The following is a 17,490-nucleotide window of genomic DNA, read 5'->3' on the forward strand; positions in this document are numbered from 1 at the left end:
TTTGAATCATGGCTGAGAGTAAGGAGCAGAAACGACTGATCATGACGGCACTCCTGTTCACAGCAGGCCTGTCACCATAACAAACTTTGCTGGACAATAAATTGTTCCAGAACTTATTGCGATAAATGATAATATTGTTGTCTTGAGACCATTGTCAAGTAATAATGGCATAATAATGCAAGAATATATTCTAAAAAATTAATAAACTTTAAATTCTAATGAACATTTGAACACTGGAACTGGAAGACATTTAAGATATTCAAAATAAATAAAGAAAACAACAGAAACAACAAATAAAATGAATTATGAAGTCTCTGTAAACAAAGTTATATTTCAAAAAAAGGGATAGTTGAGCTCAAAGCACCAGGCTGACGACTTTTATCATTCAGTTTTTGGTAAAAAGAGAGAGTAAAGAGAAAAGCAATAAATCTAGCAAATGAAAATTATTGAGTTTCTTTTAATTTATCATGTGATTGATTTATTATTTATTGTGACAGGCCAGGGATGTGTTTATCTGCATATTTGATCTTTAAATACTCGTCAGAGTCATTTAAGATGCAAAGCTCAGTCTGATAAGTGACTAACTGCAAAGGCCAAAAAACTTACATTTAGAGAACACCAGTAGAATAAGTTACATGAACATGATCTAAACATTGTGTTTCTTTTTTGTATCAGTTTTACATCGAGTCAGTTTGTCACAACAGGGTTAACGTTGAAGAAAGTGGGTGTTTTATGCTACATATATAATTTGAAACAGTATTTTAATAACAAAAAAAGAAAACTTACAAGGTAAATTGCAGGAAGAGCAGGAGAGAGAACAGGTGATGTAGCGGAAAGAACAGAGAGCTGACAGACTGAGGTGGTGGGGGTGGAAGATGACAAAGGAGGCAGGTGAACTGATCCGAGGAGATGTGGTGCAGCTGCGGTGGGGAGAAAGCACAGGAACTGAGGGAGAGATACTAATTAAAACAAAGGAAGCTGGCCTAAGACGGAAAGAAACTACAAACAAAGGCGAAAACATTGACCTAAGAGAACTAAATTCAGATGCACAAAGAGCAAAACAAAAATAAACTAAGCTGATACTGCAACATCACTGGAACAAAAATAAACGGAGAAATAAATTGAATATGGCAACGGTTATAAATAAACCAGGACACATGAAAACAAACAACCCAAGGGTCAAGAAAAGGTAGTCAGACGTATCACCTTGTATTAACTAAAGCCATGTTGCGGTTAAATTAAAGTGTGTTGCCATCAGTTTGGACAGAAGCTCCTATTGTATAGTCCATGTGTAAATTTTCAGTTGTTTAAATGTTCAATAAGAAATTAAATGTCGTCATGGACCTTTGGGAAACCTGATGCCGTTAGCAGTACACAGGCAAAAATATTTAATATTAAATATTGCAAAAGTGTCTAAAAGGGTTAGGCAATCCCCAAATGGGTACAGCTGTATTTAATTTAATTAGTCTACAAATATTTCAACCCAGTTAAATGATTAGGAAGTGGAGCTGTTCCTATCAGTCACGAATCTCTTGGAACCTTAGATGTTTCTGACCCCACCCCACTCTGAGCCTCGGCCTGGCCCCTCCTTCCGTCCCTCCCTCCCGGCCTACAAGAGGGAAAGGATGATGGAAAGCCTCCGCAGACACAGGTGCGCTTCACTCAGCGCTGCGCAAAGACGCGTCGGCGCTCGTCCGCAAACACTCTTCATTCTGCCGCGCCGCGCAGGACATTAGGACCAACTACTTCTCCTTCTTCATGGGAAAAACCTTCCTCTTAATTTATAGGACAAACAGGGCAAAGTTACCTTACAGGAAGGTAAGTGTGGGGAACCCAAGTTGGATCTTTTTTTATCATACATTTTTAATTGTTTTGATCATTTTTAATCAACATTTTATTGATTGAGAAGGTATATTTGGTAGGATTCTGTTCTAAAATACGAAATAGTATTACTTTGTATTGTAATGTTAACCGTGAAAGTTAATGTAGATCTCGTTAAATACGCAATTGGTGGTCAACTATTTTTGAGTGTAATATTTTTTTTTAACCATGTTTTAAACCTGTTATTCCTTCTGACTTAATACAGTTGTAGATTATCTTTAAAAAAAAAAATTGAGCTCAAAGCACCAGACTGACGAGACTTTTATCATTCAGTTTTTGGTAAGAGAGAGAAAATAGAAGAGCAATGAATCAAGTTAGGCTTTATTACAGACTCGCAGTTCAAATGACATAAATAAATTAATAATAGTAATAATGAATGAGGTAAGAGGACATAAAGATACATAAAAAGTTCCCTACTCTTTCAGGAGGCAGACCAATGCTTTCTAAAGTATAGACGTATGTCTTACTGCCCCATATAACGTTAGTCAATAATAGAATAATTAGGCTCGTTTAGTCAGAACATAAGCTAATTTAAAGACCCGACACCAGAAGACATAAACTGGTCCATGTGGGACTTTTTAACAAAAGTCTTAATGCGTCATTATAAGCCACTTTCAATATCGGAAGTCTTTTGTTATAATAAGTGTGTCAGTGTGGTACAATACCATGTAAACAAGCTGTGAACAATATCCAGATTTCCAAGCTAGCACATTAGCTTAACTTCATAACATTTAAACCTTACTGTAAATGTCTTCATGGTCTGATAGACGGTCAAGTGACCAAGATACTTGAGGTGGTAAGCTGTTATATTTTTGATAATAGTGCAATTTGTTCTTATAAATATAAAACAACATTTAAACAAAATGTATTTTTGAAATGAATCTTTGTAAAGTCTTCTTTAGTCTTTAAATGGTATCATTGCTACTTTTATGTCTGACATATTCGTTGCTAAAGCTAACTGTTGCCCATACCATACCATCTTTATTTATAAAGCACTTTAAAACAACCACAGCTGATACAAAGTGCAGTACATTAAAACACAACATAACAATTAAAAAAATAACTCTTACAGTTTAAAAACAAACATGCAATTTAAAACTAGATCCCGCTGGAGTTGAAAGCCAAGTAAAATAGATGGGTTTTAAGACGAGCTTTAAAAGTCAAACTGTTTAGCTTAGCTTTGCCATATAGAGACATTACTTCTCTGAAGTTGTGATAGTTTGACTTTAAAATACACCATTCCTACATGTCTAAAAGTCTGTTTAAGGCCGTCTTGTTTTCCCCGTGATGATGACAGTGTTTTCTGTTTTTTGTTTTTGTACACAGTCGTCAGAGACATCAGGACAGGTCGAGTTATCTCAGTGAGCTCAGTACGCCAGCAAGGTTTATTCAGCCGATACTCTTTTGACCCCTACAGGAGCTTCCACGGTCCTCGTCACCACAATGAGTTGGGGGGCACTCTACGCCCAGCTGGGCGGCGTCAACAAACACTCCACCAGCCTTGGGAAGATCTGGCTCTCCGTCCTCTTCATCTTCCGCATCACCATCCTGGTCCTGGCCGCCGAGAGCGTTTGGGGCGACGAGCAGTCGGACTTCACGTGCAACACGCAGCAGCCCGGCTGCAAGAACGTCTGCTACGACCACTTCTTCCCCGTGTCGCATATCCGCTTGTGGTGCCTGCAGCTCATCTTCGTCTCCACGCCGGCCCTGCTCGTCGCCATGCACGTCGCGTACAGGAAGCGCGGCGACAAGAAGACCATTCTGGCCTCCAACCGCACCGAAAAGTCCGACCTGGAGATCCTGAAAAAAAGGCGTCTGCCCATCACGGGCCCTCTTTGGTGGACCTACACCTGCAGCCTGTTCTTCCGCCTCATCTTTGAGGGCGGCTTCATGTACGCGCTGTACTTCGTCTACAACGGCTTCCAGATGCCCCGGCTCGTGAAGTGTGAGCAGTGGCCCTGCCCCAACAAGGTGGACTGCTTCATCTCCCGACCGACGGAGAAGACCGTCTTCACCATCTTCATGGTGGCCTCTTCGGCCATCTGCATGGTGCTGAACGTTGCCGAGCTGCTCTACCTCATCGTCAAGGCACTCCTGAGGTGCATGGACCGGTCGAGCAAGAGGAAACACCCCTACGCGGAGAGCGTGTCGAGGGACAACAAGAGGAACGAGACCCTGTTGTTGTCGTCCTCCACGGATTCGTCCAGCAACAAGACCGTGTGCTGAAGAGGATGGACTAGATCCATCTGTGGACCTGCATTAGAGCTGTCCAGTGGGATGCAAAGTCTGTATTCCTGTGGGAAAGTTTTAGGTCTGCGTCTTTACCTGCAACAGAACTCGCGTCGACCCGAGGGAAGTGGACCTCGGCGGGTTTTTTTGTTGTTTTTTTTTACGCGTGACCTTAAATTTTCCACTCATGCACTGTAGTGCTGTTCACAGCTGAGTATTTTTCTTTTTTTTAGTTTAGTTTGAGTTCTACCTAGCCACTTACCTAGCTTGCTCACTAACAATCAAAGCAGTTTAACAAATATTAGTTTACAATTTAAAAAAAAGTTGCTTTAAAGCCAGAAGGACCTTCTGCGGTAATCTCAGAGGCAAATTTGACTAGACATAAAATGTGCAATAATTCCTTGCTTTATAACAATGTTTTGGGTAGAAAATATTTTGCCAAGAATCCTGATAGGAGTAGATAAAGAAGCAGCATGAAGGTGCTCATAAGAAGTAAAATAATAATTTGTTCTCACGGAAAAACCCAGCAGATTGCAAAATACTAAGTGGTACCTTGATGATTATTATTATTTTACACTAGAGATGTTTGACTTCTGGTTGAAGCCTGAAGCTGTAACAAAAGTTTAAGGGCGCTATTGCTTCGAAGGAGAATGAGCCTACACTGACATCTAGTGGTGAACAGTGAGAAGAGCCGAGAATTAATTAAAGGGATTTTTGTTTTCACGGCAATCGATCAAAGGCGGATTGGTTAAAAATGTAGCTGTGTTGACTAAATCGTATTTTCACGTTTACCTTTTTGTGTGTAAGAATTTAACTGAGAAGAATGCAGGCGTTTCACTTTATTGAGGGACTAAATTCAATCAAATGTTTTTTTTGTGTGTGCGACCGAAATACGAGACAACAAAATCAGACAGCATTTCCCTTTAAAAAATATGAAAAAAAAAAAAAAAAATATATATATATATATATATATATATATATATATATATATAAAGGTGCAATAATATATAGAGCATTTTAACAGATTAATGAAGAAAGTTGTCTACCAGTCTGGTGTTCAATCAAAATGTTCATGGTGAGGGTGTGAAAAGTCTCTGAAATGAATCCTGGACAAAGAAGAGGGACGTTGCAATGAGCTCCAGATACACAATAGAGCCGTCATGTTTCCAGTTCATCTTTTAGCTTTTGCCTGGTTATAATGTTCTTAAACCATTAGATTTTTATCTTTTTTTGGGGGGGGGACTGAGTCTTACAAGACAAATTCATACCACTTGAACTTCTCACGTCTTGTCATACAACCACAAACGTCAATGTATTTTTGTTGGACTTTTATACCAAAGACATGTATACATTTTGTGATTGTGAACATAAATTTTCAAAATTAAATAGAGAATCAATATCTTGCCATAAATTACTATTTGGCTTTTGTGGACTTTGACTGGGCCATTTTTAAACACATGAAAATATATGCTTCTTAATCTGATGGGGTTTTCCGTGAGAACAAATTATTAATTGTGCTTTGGTCTCAAATCTTTTGATGGTCTCTAATTGATTTTCTTCTACTATTATCCATCAGCTAGCTGTCCTAAACCCACAGCATGACACTGCCACCACCATGTTTCACTCCGCTTCATACCCGTTTGTGGTCGTAATGTGACAAATTGTGTGAGAATTTAAGCGGTGTGAATACTTTTGCAAAGTTTGCACAGATGAATAATGTTTTCAGAAATATGTACAGTTAAAACCTAAATTATCCACAACCCTTTACCACAACTTCTGGTTGAAGCCTGAAGCTGTAACAAAAGTTTAAGGGCGCTATTGCTTCAAAGGAGAATGAGCCTACACTGACATCTAGTGGTGAACAGTGAGAAGAGGCGAGAATTAATTAAAAGGATTTTTGTTTTCACGGCAATCGATCAAAGGCGGATTGGTTAAAAATGTAGCTGTGTTGACTAAATCGTATTTTAGTATTTAGGTTTAAAGTAATCTGATAGTTTTTAGAAATATGATTCCACTGACTTGAAGTAATTTTAATGTTTGAGGACCTTAAGATTAGGGTGATGGTAAGGAGGACATCCAAACTCGGAAGATTTGGAGCTTATCGGAGATCGATCAACAAAACAGTTCTGGGAAGATACAAAAAGTTGGCCAGCGATTAAATATTTTTCCATTGATCACTGAGATTATTTTAATAAAATACAACTAAAGGGCTGCTTTTATTTTTTTTTAACTGATCCTCCGTATACATTGTTGTATATCTTTTATGGCATTTCTTGTCACAAACAAACGTCTTGGATGAATGGAAACAATTTGAAATCTAAATCTTCCAGGAATATGAATTATTTTGATGGGCTGAGCTGTGTCATTGCTGACATTCAAACAAAATTAAATAGAGAATCGAACGAGTATCTGTCATGTGTGTAGCTGTGTATAGATATGAGTTTTAGCTCTTTGTTTGGTTTGCCTAAATTCAAAGCTTTTCCCAATGGAATACGCTCCATGGATCCATTTATCGCTTTCATCCACAGCTTCAGTTGCTTTTTGTACTCTCGTCGTGTACATCTTCACGGCTTGTGCTGACCCCGCCCCGCTCGGATCAGCTTTCAGCGTGCGCCTTATTTTAGTCGGCACTCTGATCAACGACTCTGCCTCCCAATCAAGACAAATCTCAAACCCAAACACGTCTTTGTCGTCCCTCCGTCCAGGAATAGACGTCACGGATTAGTCACATCTGTCTGTCGAAACGGACACTCGGCTGCTGGTGACTCTGTGATTGCGCAATGACCGCTAAGTGAGATGCGCCGGCGCCAATTAGACGTGTAAATTCCCCTGTTATAGAAAGTAAAGCCGGGTTGGACGCTCGGCGTGGTTTGGTTGTGTAACAGTTGGAGTGACCCGCAACAGTGTTGCACTCTGGGGATTTTAGAGTTGTTACAAAGAAAAAAAGGAAAAGAGAATTGTAAAGCCGCTCTAAAATTACCTTTGACCTCCTGGTGTAAATTTTTTTTCATCACTGCAGACTTTGAAGCTGACTTTGCTTCCACAGTAATTAACAGTTTGATTCTAACAGAAATGCAACGCCAATAGACAAGTTTTTCACAGAGAGAAATGAACCAATGAGATGATTCGGATTGTGATTTTTGTATGAGATATCTTGTACATTTGCACTTTGATCCTTCAACTTGTTTTTTCCTTTGAGAAATTTTTCATAAATTAGTGAAAACACAACTGCTCGACTCTTCTTTTTTTCCTTTTGCTCATTTGTTTGCTGGTCGAGAAGATCAGATTATTATCATTTCAAGGTATTCAGTTTTCTGAAAAAAGGAAGTTGACGGTCAAGCGTTAGTTCAAGGGTGCATCATGACCTCTACCTGTGTGGTTCACTGTTTACAAATTCATTTTTGTGGTGGAGAATATGCTCTTTCATTAAGAATTTCAGAAGAAGGTGTTCTGAAATTCGTGGTTGGGGGTCACACTTTGACTAAGTGCTACATCACAATGTTTATCTTTATGGTTCATAATAGAGGTGCACCGAAACGTTGGCTCAGATTTTTTTAAATTTTGGGAGACCAGCTGATACACAAGAAATCAATCTTCTCCACAAGAAATCAATCTTCTCCACCGATGCAAAGATGTCTACCTCTGCAAAGGTCTCAAAATCAGCCACTGTTCCCTTTTGCTCTGCCAAGAGAGAACTGACTGACAGACAGGTCATGTGCAAGGTTAACAATTATCGCCCTGGTGTTGCAAACTTAGCAACTTTGTCGCTGTGTTTAGCAAATGTTTTCAGACAAAAAAGAAAAATATTGGCATCGGTCAAAGTTGGAATTGGCAGGCGATCGGCCAGAAAACTCCAATCGGTGCATCGGTTATTCTTAGTTTAGTTTTTAAATGCAGTAGAAAAGATAACTTTTTAATTACAAGGTACTAATATTTCTAAAATTAATTTGTCGTCAAGCTAGATCATGCATCAAGGTATTGATGCATGTCATGTGACTGTATTCTTCTTGTTATTATTAAATTAATTATTAACTTTAGTTTAAGACTTGCATTAATCCCAAAGCAGTTTTTTTATTGGTTTAATTGGAAATACTTTGAATGTAAATATTGGCGCTTTTTTTTCTTGTTTTTTTTTTTTTTTGCCCACAGTTTTATTTTTGGGTGGAAGGGGGGAGTGGGGGCAGGTTGACACGGGGCGTGGTGTGACTCGGGACAGGCAGATGACTCCGTGGATTCACTCATGCATGGTCACACAGAGTGACAGCCCAGACATGGGTGGAAAAGGGTCCCAGCTCCGTGTAACTGAGCAACATCTGCGTCTCCAAGCCGATGCGCCATAAACTGACAACAAACTGAGGGCAACTTTTTCTTATTATTATTATTGTTGTTACGGGAAACTACTTACGGCTCCAGGACAAACCAGGGAGCTGGAAAAGTTAGTGCGTCGGGGGTTTTTCTTCTTCTTTTTTTTCTTTTTTACGACAAGATTTAAAACAAACAAACAAAAAAAGAGCCGATGCAATTATCAGAGAAGTAAGTCTTCGGGGAGCCTCTCAGCAGGAGGTCTCGACGCTTTTCCGACCATGCTACCGCTGACGGGCTGATGGATTTCATCTTCCTGTGTAACTTTGACATCTTCAAAGGTATGACGGACAAACGCTGAAGTGACCCGAAACGTCCCCCCACCCCGACTCCCTCTGGTCGTCAGGAGGGAGTTAATGAAGAAATCTGAAGGTAATTAAGACCAGCTCCGGGGTTTTACTGAACAACAGAAGGACAAAAGCCTGACAAAGCTTGTGGCGCTTAAAGGGAGTCTGGGCACTCTGGCACACTCTGCATTGTGAGTCTGGCACGTATGGCTTTGTATTTGAACCTGACTCTGTTCGGCTGGTGGGCCTAAATGCCGCTAAACTTTGCTGAATTTGAAGTTTTTGCCACTGAAAACTTACAGTAAAGAGGAAAACTTTGTGACTCAGTGAGGGTAACCTCTGTGGGATTCCTTCATGTCTTGCAAAGTTTATAGCAGGTAACATGCAGAGTGTCTTCAGTAATCATCCGTCTCCTGTTTCTTGATGTTAATTTGTACTTAAGTGTTCAACTGCAATGTGAGTTCAGCTTTTTATTGCAAAGACTCAAAAGGTCTCAGTAATTTGATGTTCGACAAATTGCTTTTCTCTTCTAGGTGTCAAACGGGTTGTGAACCTTAGTCGATGGATTTGTCACCTTTAATTCAAGAGTTTTTCAGTAAGTGTTTTCTCTAAAATTTAGTTTTGATTAAAATTTTTTGCCATTTTCTCAATTTATTACATGCTCATTTCAAACTGCTGGCAAAAATAACGGTTGAAATACACAGTTTTAAAAGCCACCGAAAATAGCTGATTTAAGATTTCAGACAATGATTGATTTAGGCCGTCGAAAATGAATCGATTAAAAATGACTCTTCACGCTGGCTTCTATTTATTTACCAGAAAAATCTGAATTCGTCGAGTTTGGCCCTTGAAAATAGCAATTGGAGATAATTTGAACATTTTCACGATGCATCAAACTAAAACGCTATTTAAGATATATTTACACGTTGAGCCTATTCTAAATTTCTATTTTGAGTTTTAATAACATGTTAGAACTTAGTGCTTAATATTTTTATGGCAAAAAATACAGTAACAGATTTTTTTTATGTGGTTCAGGCAGTTTTTTTGTGTGTGTTACACCAGACAGAGTCTGGGGTGAGGGGAGGGAGGGATGTGTAAATGTGTGTATATCAGTATGTGTGTGTGTGTGTGCACGCGCGTTGTGGCATCCCAGAGCCCCATCTCTGCTAAATGCTGTTTTCGAACATAATAATGTCGATCTCAGCACATGCCTGCTGCGCAGCGGAGCGAGCAGCTGGGAGACAGAGACAGGGCCTGACACTGACACAGAGAGAAAAGCCAATGAACTGGGCTTCAATCACACAGGTGGCTTGTACAGTAAACCAGCATTAGTACTGAAAGGCTGCAGCTTTGTGTTCACATCCTCTTCTGATAGGTATTCAGTGGTATAGACGGTTTTATGCCAACAGTTGTTGTATGTGCCTATGTACAGTGTCTCAGTTCAGGGTAAGAGTCTTCGTCCCTTGAAGCTGTTTCAAGAGTCATTGGCTGTTTGTTTCTCTTGACATAATCTCTTCCTCTGTCCTCTTTCTCGTTTTTTTTGTTTTGTTTTGTTTTGTTTTTTTCTTTCTCCACCCCAGCCTGTACTTTCTCCGTAGGCTAGAAACGTGGAAGCATGGGCGACTGGAGTTTTCTGGGGCGGCTGCTGGAGAATGCTCAGGAGCACTCAACAGTCATCGGCAAAGTCTGGCTGACCGTCCTCTTCATCTTCAGGATCCTGGTGCTCGGCGCCGCGGCCGAGGAGGTCTGGGGCGACGAGCAGTCCGACTTCACCTGCAACACCCAGCAGCCCGGCTGCGAGAACGTCTGCTACGACGAGGCCTTCCCCATCTCGCACATCCGCTTCTGGGTGCTGCAGATCATCTTTGTGTCCACGCCGACCCTCATCTACCTGGGCCACGTGCTGCACATCGTCCGCATGGAGGAGAAGCGGAAGGAGAAGGAGGAGGAGATGCGCAAAGCGAACAAGTTCCAAGAGGAGAAGGAACTCCTTTACAGAAACGGCGGCGATGCCGGAGGCGGCGGAAAGAAGGAGAAGCCGCCCATCAGAGACGAGCACGGCAAAATCCGCATCAGAGGTGCGCTGCTGCGCACTTACGTGTTCAATATTATTTTCAAGACCCTGTTTGAAGTGGGTTTCATTTTGGGCCAGTATTTCCTGTATGGCTTCCAGCTGAGGCCCCTCTACAAATGCGCACGTTGGCCGTGCCCCAACACTGTTGACTGCTTCATATCAAGGCCCACTGAAAAGACCATTTTTATTATATTTATGCTTGTGGTGGCTTGCGTGTCTCTTTTGCTGAATTTGTTAGAGATCTATCACCTCGGATGGAAGAAACTCAAGCAGGGCATGACGAACGAGTTCGTCCCCGACAGCGAGTCGCTGCAGCGCGCCAAAGCTCAAGAACCTCAGTGTTTGGCCTCGGCCTCCAGAACTGTCCCATCCAGCCTCAGCTACCCTCCCAACTACATAGACGTGACAGCAGGCAGCGGGGCGTTCCTGCCACCTGTAAGGCCGGCGACGATGGCTTCAGCGGCGGAGTTCAAGATGGGTGACCTCCAGCAGGAAGATTCCCTTCAGCAGTCTTCTTCGCCTTCTCGGTACTACATCAGCAACAACCACAGGCTGGCCACACAGCAGAACTGGGCCAACCTGGCCACCGAGCAGCAGACTCGGGAGATGGGTTCCCCTTCGCCATCCTCGTCTTCTTCTGCCAACAATGAGAACGAACAGCAGCAGACGCCGGCTGGTGCTGCGCTGCTTCTTCCCAGCGACAACACCAACAGCAATGCCAACACCACCACCAACGCCGCCTCAGGCAGCAATGGCGGCAGCAGCCCAGCCATCGACAGAGGCGGCGGAGGAGTCGACAACGCGCAGGAGGAGGTCCACCGCACCATCACAACTGTGGAGATGCATGAGCCTCCGCTCATGGCCAGCACAGATCCTCGGCGGCTCAGCCGGGCGAGCAAGAGCAGCAACGTCAGGGCCAGGCCAAGCGACCTGGCTGTCTAGAAGCGCCCTTTAGTGTCCCCCAACAGCACCTCTGGCTTCCCTCTACCACACCCTCAAACAATGTGATTGTTAAAAAAGCAAGAAAAGCAATACATACTTGCTTTATGTAGGATCAAGATCTAAGAAAAATGCAAAAAGACAAAGTAACAAGAGGCAGGAAGGCAAATCAGCATAAAATGTAGCTGCTAGTTTGGAATCACTTCCCCAGACAGAAGGGTCCCACTTCACCCGTCGCTCCCAAGCCCAACCAATCCAAGTCCTGTTCTGGCTTTCAGATATTTGATCCCTTGGCCTAACACAAACTTATCAATTGTCAACCTTAAACACAAACTAAATTTACTAGTCATTAGCTATGACAGACAGGTTTTCATTTGTAAGTGTGGCAGCTGCCACCATGTGAGAACCGGGAAAGGTTTCGGACTCCGGGGACTCAGGATGGTGTTGAGAGTCTTGGGTCAAATACTGTCGCGCCCAGCTGCAGCCTTTTACTGCATTCGGTGAGTTGTAGAGCTGCTTCTGTAAGGTTTGATAGGACTGTGCACAAAAAATATGATCATACCTTTTAACAAAAAACAGAAGGTAAAATGTTATGTTGTTAAAGGTAAATTTTAGCAACTTGGTTTGGTGGAAAGACTTATTTGTTGGAGCAAACTGACATATTTTCCTAATGTATGTGTCAAGACAATAAGATTCTTACGATAAATACCACTGTGTCCAAGTCATCTAAAGTTGGTTAATAGCTTGGCTATCTGTTCAGGTAGCAAGCCTATCCGCTCAGCCGCTTTAGACATGCCACTTATTGTCGTTTCAGAACAGAACTGAATTCATAAGAGGGATTGCTGGTGCTATTTCAGCCTACTATACCATGACACTTTTCTGTAAGTGAGGGTAGTGGCTTTGTCTTGGCCTGCTGCCCGGCAGTGTGCAGCAACAAGTGGGAGAGAAAGCACTGGTCACTTTGGCACTTTCTCTGAGATTTCATTAAGATGATTTAAATAGTATGAGTGGTATAACAGAAAATTTTAGTGGTTTAGAAAACTTTAAAACCCTGGTATTCTTTGATACGGCCTAATAGTGAATGAAAATTTTTATTTCTGCTGCAGGAAGCACCGTTGAGGTTCTAAAAAGATGTCAGCACTCTATGTTATGTTATTGCAATTCATGTTAGATTACTTATTGTTCAATAAGAGGGTTTACTAAAGACTCTGACATCAATGTCACATTAAAAGGTTGTTGACGTTTTGTTTTTTTAACAACGTAATTGTTTTCAAGACAGATCGTTGCGGAAAGTGTAGTCCTACAACTCACCGGTTTACTGGCACATTAACTTACTTTTACCCTAAATCCACTATGTATCTTTTAGCCAATGTTTTAAAAATTGATCAATCAGGATGAAGGAAAAAAAATACAGGTCAAAATTAACCAAGTGATTCCCACATAATTGACCTTGTCCTCACAGAGAAAATGGCTACCTGCCTCTGCTTTCAGCTGCCTCTGCTTTCAGCCAATATAAGTAAAAAATGTATTGCACAAAGGTACTGCATGCCAAAAACTTTTAAAATAAAAAATAAGGCCAGCCAATGTTCAGAATATAGCATCCCAGAGGGTTTTGATTAAGGACTTGTAACAAGCATTTTGTAGTTATTTTGGTGGGTCGTTTTTTCCTCCCACATACCCACAACTACCTTTTTAATCACACCTGAACAACAATAGCAACCTTGGAAGCTCCATTATTTTTTATTGTTACACACTTCATGTGCTTTTTCATTGGTTTTATTCTGAAAAGTGCTATTTTTTTAAGAAACTGAGTTGAATTTTACTCACATACCCCATCCCTGTAGGAGTCAGTTTTTGACTGAGCAGCAACTCAGATTAAAAAGAAAAAACAAAAACAGCTGTTGTGCGTTTTTGAAACGCTGTTGTGCAGTACCCCACTAATGCTTTTTATTTCTCTTGTGCTCGTCGCAATACTTAGACACCTTCAGAGAACCCGAGGTGTTAACTCATCAACCGCCACGCGCTGCTGTGTACGTGGTGTGTCACTGTCCTGTTTGGTTGGTCACGCCGCAAGCATTTTCAAAATGCTGTTTCACTTTACATTAACCTTAATCTACGGTATATTGTCACGAGCCCCTCACCGGGGCACCCGAGTGAAAAACCTAATCTGTACTTGACATGTTACTGAGCATAACAATGAAGAATTAGAGGGACAGTTTAGGATTTTAAAGTGAAGTTCTGCTAAAGGTTTTTAAGCAGTTAATATCTTTCTTGCAATAGATAAGTATCAAGGGATCCTCATTAGTATAAATCCACATTAGCTAGCCCTGGAGACAGAAGCTAGTAGCTTCAGCGTCTGAGACTGAAGCTAGCAGCTAGCTAATTCAAAAAGACCAACTCCCCAGTCTTCTTCCATTTAAAAAATCCTAATATCTCAAAATGGCATTCTTTGAGATTCCAGAAAAATCTCAAAGTATAAGATTTTAAAGTGAAGTTCTGCTATAAGTAGTTAACTTACTTGCACTAGATAAGTCTCAAGGCATCTTCGTCAGTATAAATCCACATTAGCTGAAGCTAGCTAGCAGCTAGCTAATTCAAAAAGATCAAATCCCCAGTATTCTGCCATTTTAAAAATCTGCATATCTTGAAATGGCATTCTTTGAGATTTCAGAAAAATCTCAAAGTTTAAGATTTTAAAGTGAAGTTCTGCTAAAGGTATACAATCAGTTAATAACTTACTTGCAACAGATAAGTCTCACAGCATCTTCATTAGTATAAATCCACAGTAACTAGCCCTGGAGACAGAAGCTAGTAGCTAGCTTCTTCCTCAGTGGCAGAAGCTAGTAGCATTTCAGGCTGATGCTAGCAGCTAGATAATACAAAAAGACCAAAACCCCAGTTTTTTACATTCTTAAAAATGCTCAAATCTCGAAATGGCATAGCAGTTTATGTGAATGCTGTTTTAGCAACCTTAAAACTGTTAGCAGTCAATGGCTATTTAAACTGCTGATTTTTTTGACACTTGAAATGGAGGACAGAGTTGACACGCCGCCAGTGGCGTTCCTATGTGATATGTGTACAGTGAACTAAGCAGTTTCATAGCTAAATGTAAATAATATATAAGGAAAGCACTGCAAAAAGACTGTCTTAAACCTCAACAAACATCTGAGATCTTCCAGGATTAATACATATTTTGAACAAGAAGATAGCTTTAGGCGCACTGCCTCCGACTTCCATTTCATGTGTTGATACTGCAAGACGTGAAAATGGTTCAACTCTTCATAAAACACTGTTTACAAAACCACTGACATATTTGACGTCAGAGTTATTTTAATACAACAAACATACAATTTGGTCTTGACCCAAGACTAGACATGACCTTCAACCTTGAGGACCAACTCATGAGGACTGACTAAATGAAGAGATTAAGTGGGCTATCTGCTGCTGCAGTGAGTCATGTAACAGAACTTCACTTCAAAAATATGAAACTTCTTCCTTTAATACAATTTTATGTAGGCAGTATTTCACATGTCGTCTGCACAGCCAGCAGCTACAGTGAGAGACAGGAGTAGGAACAGGGTAAAGCAGGACATTTTCACTTTTCAGCAAAGTAGAGACGCTACAAAATCATGTTACTGTATAGTCCAAGCATAGTATACCTTATTTATAGGTGTAAGGGCAGGTATAGAACTATGCAAGGACACAACACAAAGCTAAAACCAACCTTTGCAACTTCAATTTTAAAAAAAAGCACCAGAAAGACTTGTTCTTTTGCTATTATCATTATTTATGATTTCTAAAGTTTACATTTTAGCAGTCGGTACTTGCACATTTAGGAAGCAAAGGTGCTCCTCTACAGTAGCAGAGCCAACAGTATTAAGAGGCAGACAGACGTAATGTGACGCAAGAGTGCTAGTGACAGGGTGAAAAGTCTTAAAAACACAACTGTTCACAGATGTAGGAATATTACCAAAAGGCTCATTCATCTCACGCACTGATAGCAAAGTGTCCGGACATTGAAAAAGGAGAGAAAAGCAAAAACAGCTGGAATATTTTTGTGTTTGTTTAGTTAATGTGTTCCCACAAACCTGCTGGGACTCCGGTCAGACGTCACAAATCAAGACAGCGCCGCTCGTTCAGAGAGAACGGGTAGCTGGGCCTTCGCCGAACCCTCAACCCTGACAGGATGTTGGGTTCAAAGAGCGTTGTCCCAGTGACTCCTTCTAGCTCTCTTTCCACTAACAGTATTTCTTTCTTTATTTTTTTCGTGCGGAGCATGATGTCTCTGGCCCATCAGGGAGAAGGAACCATCTCACGACGCTCACAGCAGCAATCTGTTTTCAAACGCTGTCTTAAAACAAGAGAAGTGCCTTGTGTATGAATGATGCTATTTGTAAGGACAAGTTGATGTAAATGTTAATTTACCTCAAGTGTTTACAAAATAAACTGTTACTAAATAAATTTTTTGTACCATACATCCCGTTCCGGCTTTGTTTTTTGCTTTACGCAAAGAATGAAACTCATCATTCGCAGAAACACGAAGCTGTGGAAGTGACTCAAGTTTGAAATCTGAATAATAACTAATATTAAAGAGTACCGTTTGATCTACATTGACAAAATAAAATTATTAAATCAAACAGATATGTAAGGTAGGATATGAGATGGAGCGCCTAACATTGCTGCCTCTTGGTGGGAACATTTGTTGGAACATTTCCTTTTGTCGTTTGTTGGGTTTCCTGTTCCTGTCTTCTGCGGATGTCCTGGTTTCCTCCTGCAGTATAAAAACTTCTAACTTGGGTTAAAGGGAGAAAATAAAGTCAAAAAAATCTGTGAGTACAGCGGTTCACACCGATCTGGTCCAACCAGCCCAAATTAAACCCCAAATTTCAACAATTACCGGTACTGTTAAGTCCTGTTCAGTTCTCATTACAGTCAACATGCATCTCATCTGAATTTAATTATTTAGGAAGAACAAAGATGATCATGTTTTTTTAACTATTATTATTTTCAAATATATGAAACCTCAGAAGTTAAACACAATTAACTTCAATTCATCATTTCTTTAAAAACAACAACCACAAGTTTAAGGTGCTACAATATTTTGTCTGTTACAAAAAAGTAAAGTTGACATAATTTGTTTTTTTTTTTTTTACAGTGAAGGCTTTTGTTTTATAAATATTGACCCATTCAATACGTTAGAATATCTAAACCCCAAATCTAATCTGTCAGTAACTGGGCCTGTCACAATAAAGAATAAGTCACTTAATCACATGATAAACTAAAAGAAACTCAAGAATTTTCATTTGCTTGATTTATCGCTTCTCTCACTTTCTATCAAAAACTGAATGATCAAAGTCGTCAGTCTGGTGCTTTGAGCTTAAAAAAAGGGAGAGTTTTTGTTTATAAATCATTTTATTTGTTTTTATTTATTTTGGATATTTTAAATGCCTTCCAGTTCTAGTGTTAAATGTTGATTAGAATTCAAAGTTTATTGATCTTTGTGTGGTTTTGATTTCTCATGACATTATTACCATTACATTACTTGGACTGGTCTCAAAACAACAATATAATCATTTATCGCAATAACTTCTGGGACAATGTATCGTCCAGCAACATGTGTTATCGTGACAGGCCTATTATTAGTAACTCAGTTCACCAAGAAAAAAAACCCATAATCTTCCTCTCTGTTAGTTATGATTTTCTGCTTACTGCAAACAA

The 17,490-nt window shown here is 40.4% G+C and overlaps 2 protein-coding genes and 1 long non-coding RNA gene across 6 annotated transcripts in view; 2 read left to right on the forward strand and 1 right to left on the reverse strand.

The window, feature by feature from the left end:
• Nucleotides 1–17,490, reverse strand: part of LOC103478164 (uncharacterized) — a 38,145-nt gene that overhangs the window by 14,234 nt on the left and 6,421 nt on the right. Inside the window, exon 4 of one of the 4 annotated variants that reach the window (XR_535746.2) lies at nt 787–920. The exons of 2 other annotated variants lie outside the window; for them this stretch is intronic. This is a non-coding gene — a long non-coding RNA (uncharacterized LOC103478164). Of the gene's footprint in view, nt 1–786; nt 921–16,031; nt 16,124–17,490 lie in introns of those variants that run through there. One more of the 4 variants, XR_535751.2, reaches the window with a different exon arrangement.
• On the forward strand, nt 1,631–5,066 carry gjb8 (gap junction protein beta 8). The gene is made up of 2 exons (XM_008431782.3): nt 1,631–1,818; nt 3,299–5,066. The coding sequence occupies exon 2, from the start codon at nt 3,325–3,327 to the stop codon at nt 4,105–4,107; it is 783 nt and encodes a 260-aa protein (XP_008430004.1). The 5' UTR covers nt 1,631–1,818; nt 3,299–3,324; the 3' UTR covers nt 4,108–5,066.
• gja3 (gap junction protein, alpha 3) lies at nt 8,354–16,247 on the forward strand. The gene is made up of 3 exons (XM_008431742.2): nt 8,354–8,844; nt 9,293–9,354; nt 10,340–16,247. The coding sequence occupies exon 3, from the start codon at nt 10,375–10,377 to the stop codon at nt 11,773–11,775; it is 1,401 nt and encodes a 466-aa protein (XP_008429964.2). The 5' UTR covers nt 8,354–8,844; nt 9,293–9,354; nt 10,340–10,374; the 3' UTR covers nt 11,776–16,247.

Source organism: Poecilia reticulata, chromosome 2 (genome assembly GCF_904066995.2).
Source record: "Poecilia reticulata chromosome 2, P_reticulata-male-v2, whole genome shotgun sequence".
Classification (NCBI taxonomy): domain Eukaryota; kingdom Metazoa; phylum Chordata; class Actinopteri; order Cyprinodontiformes; family Poeciliidae; genus Poecilia; species Poecilia reticulata.